The following is a 21952-nucleotide window of genomic DNA, read 5'->3' as shown; positions in this document are numbered from 1 at the left end:
TTAAATAAAAATTACTACAGATAAGAGGCAAACCAGGTTGTAGTGCGAATCGGTTAATTAACTTATTGCAGTTACAGCGCAGATGTAAACATCTGTTTGTTGGGAGCAGTACCCAATGATCTAGCACATTAATGCTGCGTTAATATGGCCTTTGCTGAAATACTGCTTCATGATATATTTTCCACAGTTGCCATCCCCCTGGTGGAATGAGCTCTCAACCCCTGGGGCAAAGCAAGACCTTTGGTGCTGTAGGCCAGTGAGATAGCGTCTATAATCCAGTGGGACAGCCCAGTCTCTGTGTGGCCAACAGCAGACAACATTATGCCCATGTCGTGGCCTAAACCGATCATGAAGGTGCTGCTTAGAGTAGCTGAATATGCTGCTGAAGTGGATCCTTTTTTCTTTTCTTTTTTTTTTTTTTTTAAATTGCCTGCATGGTTCAGGGTATAAGGGACACATTGCTCCACAGTGGCATGGCTACAATTTTAAGTGGCAATATCGTTTTAAATCATTATACCGAACCTAGATTGCACATTGGGGGAAAAGAGAGAACTTTGAATGTGTGCTGATATGGCTTTGGTCATGGGCCTTATGTTTGTTAAATCCTAAACACATAAGAAGATAAAAAATTATCTTCTTATGTGTAGAAGATAATTTTGTTATATACTAAGATGCAGCTTTCTTTGTCCCGTACCTGTGTTAATCCCTTGACCCCTACATGTAGAGGAAGTTCTGGCTTGCAGGATCTTCACAATTAAGGCAGTATCTTGCTTCCTATCTCTGGAGAAGAGAATACTTGTTTAAAATGACCGGATTTCTGCCTGGCAACAGTGTAAAGCACTAAATTTGCATAACATCTGCCAAACTCTCAGCTGTGTAGCAAAAACTTTTGACTAATGCATCTTTTGTTGTTGTTTTTTTCCACAGCTCTGCCTCTTCAAATTTAGAAGGCTGTTTGATTACAAGAAGCACATACTTTCAGATGTACATCACCAGGTGGGCATTAGACTTAATATTTTAAGAAATATTACTTAACATTTTTTTTTAATCTATTTATTTTTTTGGGGCATGAGGTAACCTTGCATTGCCTATCGTCTCAGGGTGTTTTCCCTTTTTTTTTTTTTTTTTTTTTGGAGGGGGGGGGTGTTTTGTTTTTTTGTTTTTACCCAAAGTTGCATGTAAACACACCAAACCAGTATAGAAAGGTGCTAACCAGCCAAAGGCTAAATGCACCTGTTAATTTATCTCTGTAATGTGGTAGGAGGAGAAGGAGAATTAATTTGAGTGAGAAGATTAGTTGACTGTGGTACATTGTAATAAGACAGTCCCCACATTTACCTAAGTAATAATAAACCATCTCTGCATGTTTCCTGTGTTCTTTATCCACAGACACTGAAAGACCTTTTCCCAAATGGTAATGCTCAGTTTTTACTTGACATTAATTCTGGTGTTCATGTGAACTCTGATCTATTATACTCTTTCATCTTTTCTGTTTTTCATTTCAATGTTTACCTCTTTTCAGATACGTTTCAGAATGTTGGTAAGTTTGTTTTTTCTTCTTGGTGTTCAGTGTTTTTATTTTGTATTTATTGCTGTGCAATGTGTAGAGTTTTTGCACTGGAACTAGCAACTAAAGGCTTACGATGGTCCTGAGAAGGTGGTTGTCTGAAGTTTGTCATTTTTTTTCTTTAAATAAGGTCTAAAAGCGGGGTGTAGAAGGCTCCCCTATTTATTGGAAGCTTAAGATAGTCTGTTCTTTCACTTTGACATGTGTTTTTGCTTTTTAAAGCCAAAGGTGTACCCCATATCATTTTTGCGGATCCAGAAAAAAAGAATTGCTTCAAACATCCCATTGTGGGTGAGTACATTTTCTCAAAGTGCACCTTGTTAGATTTGTATTGTTGATTGTCATTTATGCTTAGAAATATCTACTCATATATGCTTAGAGTTGTATAATCAATGCACACAAAGTCTTTGCAGACTATTAAAGATCAAACCTCTACCATGTTGGTAGAGGTTTGATCTTTAATAGTCTGCAAAGACTTTGTGTGCATTCCAGAGTGCTTTGGCATTCACACCCACATCCTGGGAGCATGGGAGAGGTTGTACCTTCTCTTATTGTTTTGTGGCAGGATAAACGTATCTATGTCTGTTTTAGTCTAAGTGCCTTTTGTTTAGATGAACTGCTGGACTTCCAGACCAGCAGGTTTAGGGAAGTCATTTAAGGACACACACACACACACACTTACACAACGCACAGGCAAGGTACTCTTTGTTTGTATGTAGTCGTCATATGTTAATGAACCTATGTATATTCATGTAACCTTAATAAAAGAGCAGTGTTACGGGGGAGCGGACAAACATAGGATTTATCACCTAGATGTAGATGAATGTGGAATTGTATTACATCAGCCTGTTTAAAACAAAAGAGCTTGTTTGATGTTTGAAGTAATTGTCCTGTTTTAAATTGACTTTCTTTCAGGCTTGTCTGCGCTGAGTCTGTGTTTCAGTCCAGAGTCACGGACCTCTTTTTACTTGTGTCACATCTGTGGTGAGAAGAGTTTACCTAGTGATGTTTTAAGGCACTTCTTTTCTATGGACCATTACAGCAACTACATTGTGAGTACTGAACAACATAAAATATAAAGCAGGAATATTTAGTGTTTAATTTGTAAGATCAATTCATTTTTTTTGCTTTTTGATAAGAATTGCATGGATCCCAATGCAATGAGTTTCTCCTGGATCCCCAACAAGAAAATCAAAGAGACTGAACTCAAAAACCGAGTAAAAGAAGAAGCGTCTATGGACTTGCAGGTGTGTGGGTGTGTGGGGGGGTGTGTGTGTGTGTGTGTGGGTGTGTGTGTGTGGGTGTGTGTGGAAGTAATGTAGGAGGATTCATATACCAGATTAGAGTTGGGCGATTTTAAGCGTGGAAGTAAACGTATCATGAGTGTTACGGTTTCAGATATTGAGGAGGGATACAAAACAACACTGGTCCAGGAGGGTTGCGTCAAACAATGATTTTAATGAACGCTGTCACACAATCAATATCAATCTCCTCCTAACAATACACAAGCAGTTTTATAGCTTGTGTAATAATACAAGAGGGGGCGTATTATTACGCCCCCTCTTGCGTCAAGCAGATACAACACATGCATAAGTTTCAAAACCACAAATGTTCTGTTAACGACTTTTGACACATTTGAAAAGAACATTTTCTCAGTCTGTGCTTCCTGTAGATTTTCTTGCTCTCGCTTATCTCTGGAACATCAGACGCACGTCCTACAACAAACTGTGCCTGAACTCTTACCTAGAAATGAGTCTACCTACTGTGTGTGTGTGTGTGTGTGTGTCTCGACCTCAGATGCACTCTGTCTCACCTCGCCAACTAAACTCATGACCATGACCATGACCAGACAGAAGCCACTCTCATATGTGTAACAACCTAACTGAAACTATATACGGAATATATTGAATAAATGCTTTAATCAAATGCCACTACTCAAAGCTTAATAAATTAATTAATAGATCACATGGCAGTAACTCGGTTCATTTATGCATGTAGACATGGTTAAGATGACCTGCTGAAGTTCAAACTGAGCATCTGAATGAGGAGTGTAATGGTTCTTTTGATTTGGAAGGAAAAGTAAGCGCAGACAGAGTCCTAGGGAGTGTCCAAAAAGTGATTTATTAAACACACACGTATTATACAGTGCGGGAAGCCGGTCTTTCCCGTTCGGCCCCAATACAGAAAGCTTTATAGCCTTTATGACGTCAGAACAATTCCTGGAAATCATCTTCTTCAGAACAACAACAACCCTTTCCCGGACTTGAAACCAGATGTTTCCCATATATAGTTTGGGAACATATCAACTGTGTACTCGAGTGTGAAAGTGTGATTTATTATAGGGCCAGGCCAACGAAAGTTCAGCGTCCTCATCTGACTTACTGTGGACCCATCACTATGCTGGTGCTATGCATGATGAAGCATTGCATCTAGAATGTGTCATTCTGCGTGCCCTGGCAAATATACTGAGTGGTAAATGATACATGATAATAAGGATGATAACCGGATAATGACAATGATAAGTGATGCAGACTAATGAAGTAATGATGAAATAATGATTGTGCATGTGAATAATAACACAGTGACAGAAAAGTAACATTCCTTTATGTGACAGGAGGAAAGATGATTTAAGTGACAGAACATATGGTGTGGTTGCTGGTGCCAGACTGGCTAGTTCAGGTGTTTTAAAGCTGCTGATCTGCTGGGATTTTCCCACATGACCGCCTCTAGGGTTTATACAGACTTGTCCAAGAGATTTGCAGTGGCAGGGGGCAAGTTGATACTAACAAGATATACCTAATAAAGTGTCAGTTGCTGTATATCCAGCACATAACCCTTTTGATTTCTAGTTAAAAACAAATTTAGGGAAATTGGTTTGTTTGTCTATCAGGTGGATCACTCTGTTTTTATCTGGTATACGAAAATATCTTGAGAAATGCAGGCTGATCACAAAAGTGTTTTTATTTTTTTTATAGCTACAGTTCAGTTCTACAGTTATATTCTGCATTTTCTCTCTGCAGATGCTGCATTTACCTGATCATCTTATGGAAAAGCTTAAAAGCAGCACCTACTCAGAAGGTATAAGATCTATCCATGTAGTGTTTGTGTGACAGTTTTATTTAGTTTTGCGTTGCTGAAAATGATCTGAATCTTCTTTGCAGTGATGCTCACTCTAGGTGAAAATGAGAAGCTTCTCAAGCTGATTCAAGGTTTGTGCACTTTTTTTCCTCACTGATCAACCAAGTTGTGAATTCAGTGTTTTAACATCTGCTTAATTAGGATCAAAACTGCTGCCATCTGCTGTTTTCAGAGGTGGTTTTTCTCAATACAAATCATCTTCACCACAAAGTCTGTTTTGTGGCTAGTCTGACACTCTTCATGGTATCGCACATATCATGTTTCAGCCACATTATGTGGTTTGTTTTCATATTATGACTTAAAGCTCTGTCATTTATCTTGTTGTGACACCTTTATTTACCAAATATATATCTGTTCACATTTACTCTTTATTACTGTCTTTCAGTCAGTGTTTAATCACTTGAATCTAATCATTTTCCCTCTTAGCTTTCAAGCCAGGGAAGATGACGATCCTGGCTTACCAAAAAGACAGCAACAGGAAGCATCCGCTTCTTGGTCAGTAACAACCGCCAAAATGACAAAGCCATATTTATTTTTAAATGAACTCATTCATTCATTTGCTCAAGTAAAAGAATGCTCATTTTTGGAGAACTTCAACAGCATGATTAACAATCCCTTTTTTCGTCCTTGACATACCAGCGGGGCAGAGTTTGACAAACTGGTTTCCTCTCCTCTAAACTGTCTGTGTCATCGTGATCTTACAGGCATGCAGCACCTCGTCGAGTGCGTTTGTGTCGGAGCAGATGAGAAGAAGCATTACCTCTGCACGCTCTGCGGCCTAACAGTGGGCGCCCACGTGATCATCAAACACGTCCTGAGCTTTGACCACATCTTTTGGTATTTTGTAAGTAGCAGTGGCATCAAAGACCATATTAATTAAGTTAATTGCTTGAGATGAGTTGTAACTTAGAGGATTTCAAATTTTACGATGGGTGAAACTGGGGAACCCATGGCACACGCATGTTTCTGCCTGTAGAACTGACACTTGTATGTGAAGTAGGTGGAATTAAGACCGTTTCAAAAGGAAACACACTTGGTTTGTGAATGGTACTCATGGCCATTGGTCAATGGTTGTTGATCAATGGTCATGAGAATTTGCATAATTATGATGAAGAAACTGACCTCCCAGCCCATTGTTCCTTCAGTGGGCTGGTTTCAGTCATTATGCAAATGTACTGTTTATAAGATTGGGGAAACCTGCAGTCAGCTGAGACTGAAGAAGTCACTTGGATAAGTGACGAAACGTTTCTCCCTCTGAAAACGCTACGTCCAGATGAACAGAATCAACCTTTGGTGATTTACTTACCTGGATGATTGAGCATGCATCAAGAAATTGAATTTGTGATACCACTGAAAAACAAAGATCCATCTGCGAGGTGGGTGATGACAGTATTTATTTATTTACAATTTTACGTCAAGCAAATACGATTCTTTGATTCAGCTCCTGGACCTAATTGTGGTACGCTTGAACATCACTGCTAGACTCTTTCAATCAGTCAGCAAAATTATCAATAGATATAAATTTATTAATAAAAGAAATTAAGCACACTTTTTCCACCTCAGAAGTCAATAATACCCTCTTCATCAGAAAGATCTTCTTGCGACTGTTTCGCGGTATTGTCAATCACTTTGGCACCAGTTTGCTTGAGATTGAAATCTAGGCTTTGATTTCAGATTTTATTTATGTTTGGTTCACTCCCTCCACCCACCAAAGTCACTCTGTGTCCCTCTGTGACATCACTTCAAACAACTTCCTGTTTTATTTTGTAAATTCCTTACCCTTTGTGTCTACATATGGTTACTCCTGCTTTTGTATCTTTCACACATGTGGTTGATTATCCAATCAGTCCCCCCTGTGTATAAGTTTCTTGATTTGCACAGCTCATTTGCTAGATTGTCTGTGTATGATTCAGTACTCAAACTTTCCAGCCATTTCTGGTTCAGATTTTTTTCCTTGTGTGTTCCTGTTTGGTGTTGGTTTTCTTTGGGGATTACTTGTTTTTACTTGTTCTTGTGTTTTTTCCCTTTTGGCTTTCTCGCTATGTTTTACTTGACCAAGTGGTTTTTGTATCAGCTTTCTGAAAGAGAAGCTCGCTTTTCGTTTGTTAAGTTCCTTTTGGAATTGCATGTGGATCGTCTGTTTGAACTGAGCTGGTCACAGAACAATTTGGCATACAATGGATACAGCGGACGGTAGATTGCTCCTGCAGAGAGCTACGAAGGTGCTGTCTTCAAGGAGAAGTCTCCTCTCCAGCATTAACATCCCTGGAGAGATTCAACGCAAACTGAAGCCCACTGTATTGGTAATTTTTTTTTTTTTTTCTTTTTTCTAAGCTCAGGTTTTTAGAATACCCGCATGTGACAGATGGATGCCTTTTGTGCTCATTTTGGAATATTCCAGTGACTTTTGAAGCCAACGATGGTCTCCTTTCCAGTCAAGCCCCGAGCCTCCAGTGTGTTGGTTCCAGCCTGCTAGCTTCCTTTTTATCAGCTTGCAAAGAACCTTTCAGCTTCCCTTCATAATTCCCAGGAATCCCCTATATGGGGAATGCTTCCACTACTATTTGTATCAAACCTTCCAAAAAGATTCTGTCCCTTTGGATCTCAACTCTCTCATCTCTTCCTAAATCCTCCCTTCCTTTGTGTCCCTTCCAACTTTCACCTGTCCTCAGCATCGTTGGAGCAAAACTGACGGCAGGTGTCGTCTCACATGGCCAGCCGCCTTCTGGCTCCGGAGGGTGATATGGTCCGTGACCTCCGTTTAGAGGAGCATCTTCAGACAGATTTCAAGCATTTGCCTGTCCTGTGTCCAGAGGATTCGTCTTTGCCTTCCAGCTCTGCCTCTCAGCCCAGCGGCACTCTACTCACCAGACCGTTCCACAAGAGTCTCTTATCTTTGAGACACATCTTGGAGCGTTTACATCTGCCACATGCCAGCCCTGAGGAAGAGGCAGTCCATTAGTATTTTTTACCACGTTTTCAGTTTTATAGTTCATGAGGTTCCTCTGCTTTAAATGACCTACTCTGTCTTTGATTTGTCTATGTTTGCCTACGTTCACTGGTAAACTATAGTCTATACTTAAAGTGTACTTTATGCTTTTTAAAACGAAGGCTTTTCCCAGCATACTTCCTTTACAAATCAAATGTGCAGTCGTCTCTTTCTGATGTAGATACAAGGACTGAGTTGCTTTTAGCAATGAAATTTGGAGGTTTTGTATCGGTTGATCTGCTCTTGTGGCAGCCAGTTGATGAAAAGTGGGTTAAAAGCCTCAGGCAATCTGAATGACTTCGCTGTCAGTAGAAAGATTTACAAGACAGAGTGGTGGGGAAGTGAGTGCTGCGTAACAAGAAGTTCATTGGTTTGAATCTCTGGGTGGTAGGGAGTTTGCTTTTTTCTGTGCCTGCGTGCACTGTCCAACGACATGCTGGTTTGGTTATTTATTGTTTGACAGTTTGAGTATATCAGCTTTGTGCTGGGCTCATGACCTGCTAGTGACAGCTTTTTTTTTTAACCTCCCTAGCTTCTTCCTTAATTATCTGGGAGCTCTTGAGAACATCAGATGCTCTAATTGTGGTGGTGGTTGTGGTCTTCCTGTCCTCAGAGATGTGTGTGTGCGCGTGCGTGTTTGTGTGGCAATGACTTCAACTAACTTGCTTGAATTACTGCATCTAGGTTAATGTGATTTTCACAGAACAGCCATTATTTTCTTGTGCAGATAAAATGGGAAAGTTATTTCCATTTCGATTGAGTGTACTTCCCCCTTCCCCCCCCCCCCCCCCCCCCCCCCCCATGAATGTACCTGTGGTGCTCTGTTATTCCTGCGACTCTGTAACGATATGTAAGAACAGCCATGTTTGGCCTTCACTGTAGAAAGGTGGGGAGTAATATGTAAATTACTTTGAATTTCTTTGCAGAAAGTGTGGCATCCCTCTACATTGTTGTCAAAAGAGTGCTACTCGGAGCACAAGCCCTCCTTTGAATCCATGATGCTTGACTTGGCAAAGCAGACGGAGAAGATTCATGGAAAAAATGATTTGAAAGTATGTATATGTGAGGTTTCTATTCAGGCTTTTAAGATGATTGGAGGCATTAATTTTTCTTAATGTGAAAATACAATTTTATTTATTTTGTTGCTGTAGCAAGTGAGCCTGGAGCCCGCTGAATTCAAGTCCGTAAACTTTAAAAGCTACACAGAAGGTGGGTGTCTAATTTTAAACCTTGGTTTAGGATTTATTCATCTGCACAAACTGGCTTTTTAGTGCAGTGTAGAGTAATGTTGTGCCAATTGATCTTGTAGCTTTGACGACCCTGGAATATATCAAGAAGTGCAGCTTGAAACCAGCCATCAAACCAGGGAAGAAGCTGGGTAATGTATCAGGGAGTCTTCTGTTATCAGACTTGAGTAACTGCTGTGTTCCGCACAGCTATGTCAAACTTGGAGATGTTCAAATTGAAGTAAAAGTATATTTTGTTACTGTACATGTGTAGAGTTTTCAGCTACCTGTAGCCAATATGACTATTTGTAATTTTACTCTATATATTCTATCTGAATGCTGTATACTCTGTATCAGTAGGAAAATGAGAGCAAATCTGTGACAGAAAAGCATTTTTACCAATAATGGTTGGCAGAAAATTAAGAGAATGGTATGTTGGCGTGCCACAAAAGTAGCTGGTAAAATACGCTTCAAAGAGCTACTATATATAATTTCAGTACATTTCAGGTCCATTTCTTTTACTTGAGTAAATTGGATAAATTGGTGCTTCAATTTCTATCCAACTTTTTATTTATAGGATACCAAGCTAAATTTAAATAAAAGGACAAAAGTCCTGGACCGCCTATACTTCACACCAGCATGAAACTCCTGGGGAAGGGGTTTTTGTTTTGTTTTTTTGTTTTTTGTTTTTTTTTGGAAGCTCTGCAGCCACTGAGTCTAAGAGTCAGTGACTCAGCACTTGCCGAACCTTGCTCTGTAACGTTACGCGGTCTTCTGAGTCACTTTGCAACAACACAATTTACAGCTGAATATCTAGCAGGGAAGACTTTTCCCAAGCAGACCAGTTATTCCAGTACCACGTTCAAATCCAGTGAGTTCCAGAAAGCGCCCCGTTCGTTCACAAGTGTTCATATGTTTGATTGCATGGCTAATCAGTTGATCTGATACAGCTGTGGCAATGCAACTGAAAACACCTGAATGTGATAACAGGCCTGTCCCAGTACTCTGGTCTATACAGTGCATCTGTACTTCTAATTAAGTGAAAACTGGTTATAGTTAAGAACATAAACCACACAGTTGGCTCACTGAGAACATATCGGCACCAATCGAGCTGCCACACCGCTTCACCTAAATGTGGGCCACAGACACACACTAAGGTGGACACGCATGTAAAATGGCAGTATAATAAGTTAGTATAATAAACTGACACACTGTCTAAAGAAGACAAAATTTAGGACCTGCCAAAAATTCACCAAAACTTAGGTTGGTGTTTGGCTGTTGGATAAGATCATTAAAGAAATCAGTTGACAGAAAATCCATGTTTTTATGTCCTTTAAAACCTTCAAAACCGTTTTTTAATGTCATTACAATACTTTCTCTTTTCAGAGTATCATGCTGTCAAAAATGAGTCAGCACCTGCAAGCGAACCTTCAGAGCTGCTCGCATACTACCCAAGATGTAAACTGCTGTGTCAGGTGATTAATTTGTCCTTAATAGCCTTGATGTTGCTGCTGTACCGCTGGCTGTTTATTTATTTATTTTTAATTAAAAAAAAATAAAATTTCCAATGCACCGACTGTCTGGACAGTCTTGTTTCACATCTGTCTCTTTGCAACAGGACTGCTGTCTGACGTTGAAAAACATATCTCAATATCTCCATCATCTGTCAAATCCAAGACACAGGGAGGTACAGTGACTGTTTTGATTTCCTTAGTGGGGTTTTTTTTGTTGTTTTTTTGTTTTTGAGATTTGCTAATTAAACGTGTAGTAAAAACTCTTTGTTTTGATCTTCTCCAGATGTTGTGGAAACTCTTTGAAGGTAATTTTCTTTTCTTTTTCATGTTTTGTGTAATAGGAGTTCAAATTGGATTTGACTTTTTTTCTTTTCTTCTTACAACAGAAGGATTTGAAGGCTATGAGAGAAAAGGTACACATACGTATTTGATTTGCTATCACAGAACTCATTATTTTCACATATTTGTATAGTTGTATTTTAGAAAAGTCCCAGATGGCCTTCTGCTGTTGCTCAATTCATTCTCTTTATCACAGCTCAGTTTTTCCTTCACTTACACTTGTATGTCATGGAATGCTTCAAGAAAAAACAGCCAGTCATTGGTAAGTTTGCTCGCTTTGTTTTCATACGGTAGATTTGAAAAATGTTTGCTATAATTTTGTTTTTTGGTTTCTGTTTTTCTTTTAGGTACAACCTTGATTGTGTCCTGCATTACCACAGAAGCTGATGTCGAGCCTTTTTACATATGCTTTGCTTGTCAGGAGTGTGTCTGTCAGTCCTTGATTGAGCCACACTTAAACTCCCGAAAACATGTTGTGTTCACACTGGTGAGGTTTTAAGTTATTATTTACTGCATTGATTAGTATAAGCGACAGTGATGTAGCTGAAATTGTATTTTTATTTGTGCTGTTGCTCCAGTGTACTGATATCACAACTATCACATTAATTCCTACATTTAGTTCATAGCTTTCCTTACAAAATCAAGAAATTAGGGGCAGCTCAAGCCCTTGATTGCACAGTACTCTATATTACATAGACGGGCTCTGATGAAACATACAGTTTGTAATGAGCGACTTTTGTTTTCTACTCTTAGCTGTATGAGAATCCCTGGCAGCTGCCTTTCGGCTGGGAGAATCTGCAGGATTATCAAACACTAAAATTAAAGGCGTGGGAGGAAGAGATGGAGGCAAGACCAAGGGAGGTGGTTCTGAAGGTAAAATGCAAATTAATGAACCAAGGGGGCTCAGCTCTTTTTATAAATCCAGAAATTAAAACTGAACTAACATTCACTTTATGTGAATGAAGATATGTTTCAAAATTAAAGCAGGAAAATCCCAAATTTTTAAAAACACCTGTTAATGTAGTTGTAATGTAAGGGGAATCATTTCCTGCTGACTCTATCATTATTTTTTTCTCTTACTTTTTTTTTTTTTTTTTTTTTAATATATTATATTACAATGTAATCTTTGTTTCCCAGGTTCTTGATATGCCATGGTCAGTATTTTACAGGCTCAGTCCTCCTACTTTTGAAAAAGGTAAGAACTATATATATTTTTATATATACAGACAGCTTTAGTTTAATGCAGGGGGGGGGGGGGGGGGGGTCAGAAAGGAGGCAGTGGCTCCATAGTGTAGTGGTTAACACATAAGGTCCTTGGTTTGTCCTTCCCAGTCAGGAAGACCATCTGGTGTGCAAAATCAAAATTTGCAGATCCATCTCCAGACAATGGAAAAAGACTTCCAATTTTTAAAAAAAATATTTATTCACATGGGTCTGAACCAGAACCATATATTGAGCATGCAAACGTGCCCAAAGCTGGAAGTTCTTTATATGGCCGTCAGTATGTGTGTTCAGGGCTGTATGAAGTTGTATGTGTACATAGGGATGTGTTTAGCTAGTGTAGTAGGTGAAAGGAAAAATCATCAAGAAAATGATGTGGGAATTAAATTAGGAAATGCACAAAAGTATTCATGTGGGTACCCATCCTGACACAACCCTCCCATTTATCCAAGCTTGGAGCTCATGGCCCACACAGGCTCGGTTTGTTTGTATCTCTGCTCAGTCTCACCCTGGGGTGACCTTTCGTGCATAAGGCGAATGTGCTAACCACTACATGCTCACATTGAACTGTTGCTTGTGATTCATGGTTAACATCCTGTTTTTGTGTGCCGATGTTGGTCTGTGGTAACTTTGAGCAATACTTTTTTTTTTTTTTTTTTTTTTTAAACTGAGTTGCCAAGCTGTACTTGGCTATAGTGATTGAATAACAGGAAGAGACCAGAGATGCTGAGCAGTCCGTTCTCCTAATATCAAAAATAGTGCACATGGTGTGTTGTCTATTACAGCGGTCCCCAACCCCCGGGCCGGTCCGTGAGTCATTTGGTACCGGGCTGCGAGAGTTGAGACTGGGGTGTGAAATGTATGGTTTTTAGCGTTATTTCGTTAACTCTGTTTTCCTGGGTCTTTTCACATGTGTTATGAATAAATCTAATTTTTTCGGTACCGGTACAAGTTTTATTTTGTTGTATTTATCCGCGACTCCTTAAAGGCCGGTCCGTGAAAATATTGTCGGGCACAAACCGGTCCGTGGCGCAAAAAAGGTCGGGGACCGCTGGTCTATTAGAAGCAAACAAGTGGGGACTTTTGTGTACCCTGCTGCTGTGCCTGCACACTTTTAATTATTTTTGTTTTATATTTGCCAGACATTCTGTGTTTGTTGATGAGGAGGGAAATGTTAATTTTTTTTATTTTTATTTTTTTAAAAGATGAATCTGAAACTTGAACATGTAGAAATGTTTACGTGTTTGATAAAATTCTGTATGCACCCTGCAGTGAACATCTGCTATTGGGGGGGGGGGGGATAAATTAAAAAAAAAAACAAAACCCCACAATATTTAAAAAATTCTGTTTTGACTTCAGTACTGGAGGGACTTGAACAACAGCACAATGTCTTGAAGAATGAAGGTTAGTGATAAGTTGGTTTTAATTTTTGTTTTTTAAATTGAAAGGGTCACTTTAATTCAACTTTTTTTTTTTTTCTTTAAATAATGATTTTTGCTTGTTATTGTTTATGCCTCTGCAGTTCCACCTTGTCAAACATATAGCAAACTCCAAGGACATGAATCATTTCCTCTACTTGGTAAGTACTACTAGAATAATACTGTCAAGGTCTGTATAAAATATTCTTATTATGACTCAGAAGAGAGTGAATCTCACCAATTCTGTATCCCACTGTAATGATGCTGGTTGAGTTGAGGAAGGAGATGATGAAGAGAGTAATGGCACTATAACAGAAACAGCTAAAAAAAAATTAATAATTAAGACTTGTTTGGTTAATGTTTTGTATTTTGTGCTTGGGTATTTTGTTCTGAAGCACTTTGGGATGTTTATCTCTAAAGGTGCTATAGAAATAAATTTTTACTCAGATTGCAACTGCTGTTTTCATTCTTCCTTTTAATCTCTTCATTGCAGGCATCGAGTTCATCGTGATGTATAATTTATATGTCAAAGAACCCAATTCCCCAGAAGCACATTTTCTGTGTTTGCTCTGTGAGAGGAGGCTGTCAGAGCACGAATGCTACGACCATGCATTCAGCCGTGAACACGTGGCAAAATTCCTGGTGAATATCTTCTTTTTATTTTGAATATCCAAGTTCTTTTTTGCAAAAATCCCTAGAAGATCAGCAGTTTCTGAAATACTCTGAACAGCCCATCTGGCAGTGGCACCAGTAACCAACTTTAATCACTTTCCTTCTTCATTCACATGCTCTGAACTTCAGCAGGCCCACTTACCCATGTCTGCATGCATTGATGCATGATACTGATTTGGATATTAGATACAAAGGAGTAAAGTGTGTACCGTGGAAGAGTGACTTGTATATTTTTGGTAAACTCTAAATTTAAACAGGGGGGACTTAGGACCCTGGGGGAAAGTATTGACTCCATGGCAACTTTATTTAATCACTTTACGTTTTATTTCTATTTAATCTATATTTAACACTTAAACAACTGCCAAAAAGACAACGCTAACAGATAATTTATTTAAATAAGTGCAAGAAAGTTTTTTTTTTTTTTTTTTTCAGGTGAGTGTAAAATAATCTTTAGTTGAATTTGTTAGCTACCAGGCATATTAGCCACCATAACATTATCCTGTTAAGCTAGTCAGTAGTTATCAATTAAACAGATGGAAAGAACGTGATTATGTAATTATGAAGCTTCTAGGTAAAACGAGATGGTCTAAATGTCGGCTCTTTTTTTTCCCATAGCTAAAATTAGCTGTGCAAATGTTGGTTGTGATAGCTTGTGGGCTAACATTGTGGCTCTAACGGTTTTCTGCAAAAGCTATTAGCAAACTAAATTAATGCTAGCTAATGATACTCATACTGCTGTAGGATTTTAAAAAGACAATGGGACAGCTCTGCATCGAGTTACTGGTTTCAGTGAGTTAAAAAAAATTAGGGTAAAAGTAATTTAATATTTTCTAAAAAAATAAATAAATTCTGCATTACATTTATTTTTAACTTGTAAACATTGTTTCCACTGATAAAATGTCATTACTAAATCAATCTTCAGAACAGGTGGTGGCCGCCACCCGCCCCCCTTTTATTTTTTGGGGGGGGGGGGGGGGGGGGTTGTTTGTTTTAAATGGCTTTAAAATGTGGACTATTTTAAAGTCATCCCAAAAATGTTTTGATGGTCAATCTCAGCAGAGTTTGAGATTTGGAAACCCCAAACTTTGAGGTAGAGAACTGATAATTTGTTTAAACTACACTTGTCAAAATTATCCCTAATTTATTTTAAAGGGTGCAAAAAATCCCACTGGATGGCAAAGGGGATTTTTTTTTTTCTTTTTTTTTTTCTTCAATACAAGTTCACTAAACTGAAAAGGCTAGACAAAAAACACCTCCAAATTATTGAAGCTCTACCAAGGTCGCTGAATCAGTGACTCCATGCTGGGCATACACTGCGATTTTTGGCCCATTTTGAGCAGGTTTTTAAGTCGTGCGACCGTTTTGGTGATCGGCCCGATTTTTGGCCTGCATCGTGTCGTATACGTGGGGTAACGAGAAGCGATTAACACCTCACGACCAGCTCCCGATCATCAATCGCTTGGTCGGGAGGTTTCAAACCTGTTTGAAATCCTCACGACTGTCATGAGGGTTTCACCACAGCTTCTCACACTGTGCACGCGCAAACATATAAATGTCGTGAAAAAGACGGAGTAGCACGGCAGTGCAGCGTGTGATCTGGACACAAGCGATGGAGGCACTTGTAGAACTTTGGAAAGCTCATCCGAGCCTTTTCGATGTGGCCTCACAAAATTATCACGACCACAACAACTGTGAAAATAGTTGGATTTACACTGCTGCTCAATCACAGCTGCCTGATCAATGTTTTCAATTAGCAATTTAGCAAAGTTGATGGTGTGTGTGTGTGAAAGACAGAGAGGGAGAGCGAGCGACAGAATTTCTGTTATAACCTTCATTTTATGGACGCACAGTTTGAGCACTCGGGTCGCATCAGAGCATCGGGCCTTATAGTGTGAGACCCTGTACAGTTTGAGCAGGAGCTGAATCGCGCGACTGAAAAAAATCGCACAGTGTCTTCCCTGCATTACCCTGCTAGGAATTCAGAAAATCTAGTACTTTCCAGCTCTCCCTATTTCCATTCCTATATGGTTCCAACTCTATCTCCTACGAGGCCCCTTGGCACTGTGTATCCCAAGCCAATTAGCCCATCTGCCTGCTATCAGAGAAACTTGAGGGTGCATGTGGTCTCAATCTCTCACTTCAGTTAGAGCTGTATGTGGAGAACTCTTGGTACAATATTGGTACATACACTCACACACTATTCGTCTTACACCTATGTGTTGTGAGATAAATACTTTTTTTTTTTTTTATAGTGCACTCTCACTTTTCCAGTATGAATTATTTTTATTTTCATCATTTGCAGTAAATTTGAAGAAAATGATGACAGGAGGTACCAGAAGAAGTGTATTCTTCCTCCTGCATTTCTGTTCTCAAATCAAATCTGAGACTATTTCAAAATGTTTAAATAAAATGGTTTATAATGGGCTTTTTTTTCCTTCCTCCTTCTGTAACTGTTTAGTAAAACTAAAAAGGACTAATGCTGAGTCTTTCACTTAAAGAATCAGTCTTTGTAACAAAGTTTAGAAACTTTTATTAGCAAATGTTAGCTGAAGATGATGTAAAAGCTTGCAGCTTGGAGTCATATGAGCAACTGCAGGAAAAAGGAAGCTTATTGAGTCATGAAAGTTGGAAATGTTGTATCAGGTTTAATTCCTACTGTCTGAAGTGTCCAGTAAATGCAAATAATGTAGGGAAATGAATCCCAGAGAACTGAACTGAAGACATGTCAATAAAGCTTGTGTTCATCTCTGTGCGTAGGACCGTTTCCACCCAGGCTCACTGGATTCCAACGCTGATGCAGAGACATTACTGGACTTGGCAAAACAGGCAGCAACAATTCACAATAAATCTCACATACAGGTATTCTCTACTAGGTTGATAAAGATGGTTGATTTAATTTAAACGTTTGCTCTTTCCACACTTATGCTTTTGAATCTGTCTTCTCTCGAAGGTAATATATTTGCAGCGTCCCATTAAGGAGCCATACTCCTACTTTATAGGTGAGTATTTATGTTGCAGTTAATGGTTTTTTTTTCAGTGGCATCTGCAGATACATTGGGTTGGACACTTTTCATGTGTTCTTTTCCAGCAACCAAAATCTTGGACCGTGTAAAGTGGAAAACTGAGAACAAAAAGCTTAAACCCCAAATAAAACTTCATAGAAAACTGGGTAAGTACACTAAAATGTTTTAAGAATCATATAGATGTTCAGTATTGTCCAAGCAGTAAATGTGCATGTGTGGCTCCCAGGGTGGCATTGCATTGTCTTTATTTGGAAAGCTGACTTGCTGTTTTTTGTTTCCAGAATGGATGCCTAATATGAGAACTGTACTCAGACTGACTTGTGTATTATTATTATTATTATTATTATTATTATTATTTTTTTTTTTTATTTATTTTCTCTCAGTTCCGAGGATAACTGTAAAAGATGAGCAACGTGTGAGAGGTGTCTGTCAGAAAAATGGCAGCACCAACACAGTCTGTGTAGAAGAAATCAAAAAAGAGCGTGACACACCGACACCAAGTGAAAATGACTCGGGGTTGAAAAGTGAAGCGGCTTCAGAAGTGATGAACAATCCAGGTGAGGTGTGTCGGGCGATAAAGCAGGAGCCAGAAGAGGCTAAAATAAAAGGATCAGCTGAGGCGAAGCAAAGCTGCCACAACGCTAACAAAGATAATGGTGCAGACGCTGGGATAGAAGATGGCAGAAGTAGCAAAGATGTCCCAGCACAGTTGAAGAATTACAAAGAAATGGAAAGAAAAAGACAGCACAGTGTGTCTGAAACATCGCAAGAGGACTCGTGTCCTACTGAGTGTGTGGGGAGAGAAATGGGCCCTAAAAGACAGCGTCTGACCTCCAGAGAAGACTCGTGTGACAAAGCCCCAAAAATGTCTGATATTAGCATAAAGAAGGAGAACAATGAAGATGAAGCCTGCAAAGCGGCAATTGACGAAGGTTTGGAAGGTTTTGAAGACTGTCTTACTGTTTTTGTTTTGATATGTCAAGAGAGTTGGTTTACTCCTCTTGGCTTTCAATAATGTGTAATAGATTTTTATTTATTTTAATAATTATGGCTTTACTTGTTTCTTGATTATAAGGAGAGCTAAGTATTTTTATCTAAAAATATTCTAGGAAGGAGAAAACATGGATGGTATTGTCCCAATTCTTTGATATTGAGGATAAGAACAAACCAACACTGGCCCAGATGAGTTCAGTCAAACGATGATTTTATTAAGCACACATGTGGGAAGATGTATACTGTAACAACATCAACAGACCTTTGCTAAAAAGCACACTTCAAAATGGTTTTAATATGTCAGGGTTCAGCCCCTTCTTGCGTCAGCAAAGAATATAACATGCATCAGTTACAGTTAATGATTGATTAACAGTTAATGACAGACAAGTTTCCATTATCAGCAACATTTTTACCATACATGGCTGTTTGTTTCAACAGTCTCCCCCTCCAGATGGTTCCTGTTGACTTGTTCGTTTCATGCTTATTTTAACACCTCTTGCATCAACTGTTGCTATGCAGTTACAAGCAAAATGTATCTCTCACCTCTGACCTAGAACTTCATCTACAGTTAGTTGTGTCTGTAAGTGTGCTTGCCTTGGCTTCTTGCGCTCTGGTCACCTTACACAATAGATCACCTGGACATTCACGCCAGACAAAGCTTATGACCTTCAAAAGGACTGAGCGCCAACTCTTTATGAGCACATTTGCAAAGTGTGTATAAAATAACTACAACTACAACTACGCACTTGATAAAAGTTTTAATAAGGTGGCACTAATGCAAGCCATGTTAGCAATGATATATTCTTTTAATTCCACAGTGTTAATGGTAAACAAATGTGTCCCACAGGTTTTATCGCTCTGCTTAAATGCTGCTGTCCTCCGCATGAGCCGGTCTACCTCTGCGAGTCCTGCTCTTTGAAGATCTCAGAGAAGGACATCGTCAGCCATCTGACTGGATTTGACCATCACAAGGTGCCGCTGGTGGTGAGTACATGTTCAGTTTTAAGTTGGGCTTCTTTTTTATCTCAGTGCAATGCTCATATGTTATATTTGAGCATTGCACTCGGTGTCATATTTGACATCAAAGTTTCTAAGGCTCGATTTAACAGAAGGATCTAAGAAGCTGATATGCTGCCTAATTTCTGAGATCATATGGTTGGGAGCAATAATTGATGTTTCTCTAACTTTAATTGTGGCTTAGCTCTTCAAGAGGAAGGAAGAATATGTTTGTAAGGCTAAAAATATTGTGTTCACTTGAACTGGAGAAAGGGGAACCAAAATAAAGCTACTTGAGATTAGCATAAAAAATATACAAGCTCAAGTTTGGTCTGAACCTTAATTAGATTATATTTTCACACTAAGATCCAAAATTAAATTCTTCATTTGGGGTACTAATTTTATTTCTGTCTTGACTGCAGGATGTTAAAGTAAATGAAGAAGTTTACAGTAAGGTCTCAAAACAAAGCTTTCAGTCGGGTAAGGATGGACCTTGCTTTCTGTGTTTGGGTTTTGTTGTTACTTCACCTTAGTGAAGCTAATTTGGAGAGACAGAACTACCAAAGTGCAGAATTTCCTCATTTTATCCCACTATCATTACAGCCATAGAGACAGTGAAGGCATTTCAGACTCAGCAGGACACTGGGTCTACATTCCCTTCATCCTCAGCTCCTACCTGCGTAAAACCTGTGGACACTTCAGTCGACCAACATGATGACAATACAAAGGGCAGCGTGAAGGTAAGTGAAGTGCGTTATGAATAGAGTTTATGCGTGATATTCATGTGAGATTTGCAATAATGGAAAATTCTGAAGTAAAGGCACAAACTAAAGACATGAAGGAAAATATATTCATGTTAGAGCTGACCGAGCTCTCCTTCCCGGCTCCATCCAAACCCTTTTTGCTTGCTAGCTAGTACTCATAGGATCAGAGACTGACTTTTTAAACAGAGATACTTGCACAGATTCAAACAGATAACATTGGTACCAAACCTTACTGCATTGATGTGCGTGGTTGAAATCCACAACCTGAACACTGCATGCTTGTGTCTGCTTAAAAAAACTTAACTACTGCTACTAAATGCCATTGTTTCTTTGTGAAGGTGGTGAACATGGTGACTGATGACAACCAGGAGTCTGCGTTATTTAAAGGCACCGGAATAACTCAAGTCCTCCCTCAATCAACTGAAGAGGGCACAAAGAGTAACAAAGCCCCCAAGCCAGCTAACAAATCTGTCACTTGTCCAATTACTCCCAGAAGTGGAGAAAACGTAAGTCTGTGTGTGTCAAATGCAAGTGGCACAAAAACCGCCTCCAAAGCCAGTATTACTCCAAACACAAGTGTGAAATCAATTAAAATTGGACCCAAGCCTGACATGGAAGAAGTGAGACCGGTTACATCCATGTACACTGCAGCCGCGGCTAAAAATATTGCAACTTCTTCCCAACGGATAGGAACTGCCTGCACCTCTAAGGTATCTGCCTCAAATGCAAAGTCAACTGCAGAATCTCCAGCAGTGTGCAGAACCGGAGCTCCATCGAGAGTGACGGCTACTTCTTCAAACAGAACACCTCAGACTGAATCCACAGTGGTTCGAGAGGCTACTTGCAAAACTGCACCTTCCTCCAGAAGTGAAAAGTTTCCATCTCATCAGTTAAAAACAAAAGCCACCCCTCAAATGGCACCTGTAGCTAAAAAGCCCAGAACCTCAGTTAGACCTGAGAGTGTGGAGACTTCTGCAAAGGCCGTACATGTGAAGAATTCAGTGGGGCCAAATGCATCACATTGTCATAAAAGTAACAAACCTGGCGCTCCTCATCAGGCCACGGGCACGTCTGTCAGGTCTGAACACAAGAAGCCACCCACAGAGCCACCCCAAACCTCCATGATTAATAAGACAAAGCCAAGTGAAGGCCTTCCTAAAGTAGGCAAGTATTAAAGTTATTATTTCTGTTTGTAAAAAGTGAATTTCTTTCCACTATTTCATTTTTAACCAGAAGCCTGTGTTTTTGTTACTTTTTAGGCTTAAATGAGCTGATTGTGGTATCATGTGAGGAGAAGCAGCAAGTCTACTGTAAGCTGTGTTCAGTGAAGCTAACCAGTTCCAGTGACTATCACCTGATCAGCTTAGACCACTGGAAAAAATATGTGGTGCGTGCTTTTAAGCCTCTATGCAGTGTAGCTTATGAAGCAGTTCAGAAATATAGATGTTAATTGGATCTTGTTTGTTTTCTTTTTTTCCCTGATTAGAAAACGAAGTATCCTGATTGGACCGCAAAGCCATCAGAGATGGAGAGAAAACTGAATGAGATAGCGATTCCCTTGACCGAGGCTGAGAGGAGTCTCGGCCCTCGCAAACCACAGGTCTACCAACAGACAATTTAGATCACAATTAACAGATTTTTTGCATTTTTAACATTATGCGTGGCAAAACGAATACACATGAGAGTACAACATTAAAGTGACAGCTCATAAGGTAAAGCTTTCAATTACAATTGTTTATATTTATCCTGCTAGATTCTGAAAGTGAAGAAGGACGTGTATGAAAAGCTGGCTCATCTTCCAGAAGATGAAGGTAAAGAAAGATTGATTCATTTTTTTCCTAAAATGGAGAATCCAGTCTTTTAATGCTTGAGACTATAAACTTGGCACACAGCCCAGACCTTGTCTGGGGGGGGGGAGACTTCCCAAAACGTTACTGCCTCTGCTGATCAGTTTATTGAATCTGTCGGCATCTGCAACTGTCAACCTGCTGTCCTAGCATGTAAACGCATAGAGGATGGCCACAAAAGACACATTGTACAACAGACATTAAAAGATCTTAGCCGCCTCAGAAAGATGTACAGTAACTAATTA

At 39.3% G+C, this 21952-nt stretch overlaps 1 protein-coding gene across 6 annotated transcripts in view; it reads left to right on the top strand.

Annotated features, from left to right (window-relative positions):
• The window catches only part of LOC146493331 (uncharacterized), a 41941-nt gene that overhangs the window by 14372 nt on the left and 5617 nt on the right, over positions 1 to 21952 (top strand). For 4 of the 6 annotated variants that reach the window (XM_085149599.1, XM_085149598.1, XM_085149596.1 and 1 more), the window contains exons 2-36: positions 928 to 996; positions 1390 to 1414; positions 1523 to 1540; positions 1790 to 1858; positions 2483 to 2619; positions 2707 to 2814; positions 4588 to 4645; positions 4729 to 4776; positions 5132 to 5200; positions 5410 to 5549; positions 8621 to 8746; positions 8846 to 8903; positions 9004 to 9072; positions 10307 to 10395; positions 10539 to 10607; positions 10718 to 10739; positions 10821 to 10847; positions 10970 to 11035; positions 11121 to 11260; positions 11527 to 11646; positions 11911 to 11968; positions 13354 to 13398; positions 13517 to 13573; positions 13906 to 14054; positions 16842 to 16943; positions 17035 to 17083; positions 17173 to 17253; positions 17491 to 18039; positions 18948 to 19084; positions 19519 to 19576; positions 19700 to 19836; positions 20199 to 21024; positions 21120 to 21247; positions 21347 to 21460; positions 21614 to 21671. In XM_085149599.1, coding sequence (XP_085005725.1) covers positions 928 to 996; positions 1390 to 1414; positions 1523 to 1540; positions 1790 to 1858; positions 2483 to 2619; positions 2707 to 2814; positions 4588 to 4645; positions 4729 to 4776; positions 5132 to 5200; positions 5410 to 5549; positions 8621 to 8746; positions 8846 to 8903; positions 9004 to 9072; positions 10307 to 10395; positions 10539 to 10607; positions 10718 to 10739; positions 10821 to 10847; positions 10970 to 11035; positions 11121 to 11260; positions 11527 to 11646; positions 11911 to 11968; positions 13354 to 13398; positions 13517 to 13573; positions 13906 to 14054; positions 16842 to 16943; positions 17035 to 17083; positions 17173 to 17253; positions 17491 to 18039; positions 18948 to 19084; positions 19519 to 19576; positions 19700 to 19836; positions 20199 to 21024; positions 21120 to 21247; positions 21347 to 21460; positions 21614 to 21671 — 4075 coding nt within the window. Of the gene's footprint in view, positions 1 to 927; positions 997 to 1389; positions 1415 to 1522; positions 1541 to 1789; positions 1859 to 2482; positions 2620 to 2706; positions 2815 to 4587; positions 4646 to 4728; positions 4777 to 5131; positions 5201 to 5409; positions 5550 to 5580; positions 7009 to 8620; positions 8747 to 8845; positions 8904 to 9003; positions 9073 to 10306; positions 10396 to 10538; positions 10608 to 10717; positions 10740 to 10820; positions 10848 to 10969; positions 11036 to 11120; positions 11261 to 11526; positions 11647 to 11910; positions 11969 to 13353; positions 13399 to 13516; positions 13574 to 13905; positions 14055 to 16841; positions 16944 to 17034; positions 17084 to 17172; positions 17254 to 17490; positions 18040 to 18947; positions 19085 to 19518; positions 19577 to 19699; positions 19837 to 20198; positions 21025 to 21119; positions 21248 to 21346; positions 21461 to 21613; positions 21672 to 21952 lie in introns of those variants that run through there. The other 2 variants (XM_085149601.1, XM_085149600.1) reach the window with 2 other exon arrangements.

This window comes from Neolamprologus multifasciatus, chromosome 22 (genome assembly GCF_963576455.1).
Source record: "Neolamprologus multifasciatus chromosome 22, fNeoMul1.2, whole genome shotgun sequence".
NCBI lineage: Eukaryota > Metazoa > Chordata > Actinopteri > Cichliformes > Cichlidae > Neolamprologus > Neolamprologus multifasciatus.
The sequence above is the reverse complement of the archived record's forward strand: the minus strand, read 5'-3'. Positions and strand labels throughout refer to the sequence as shown.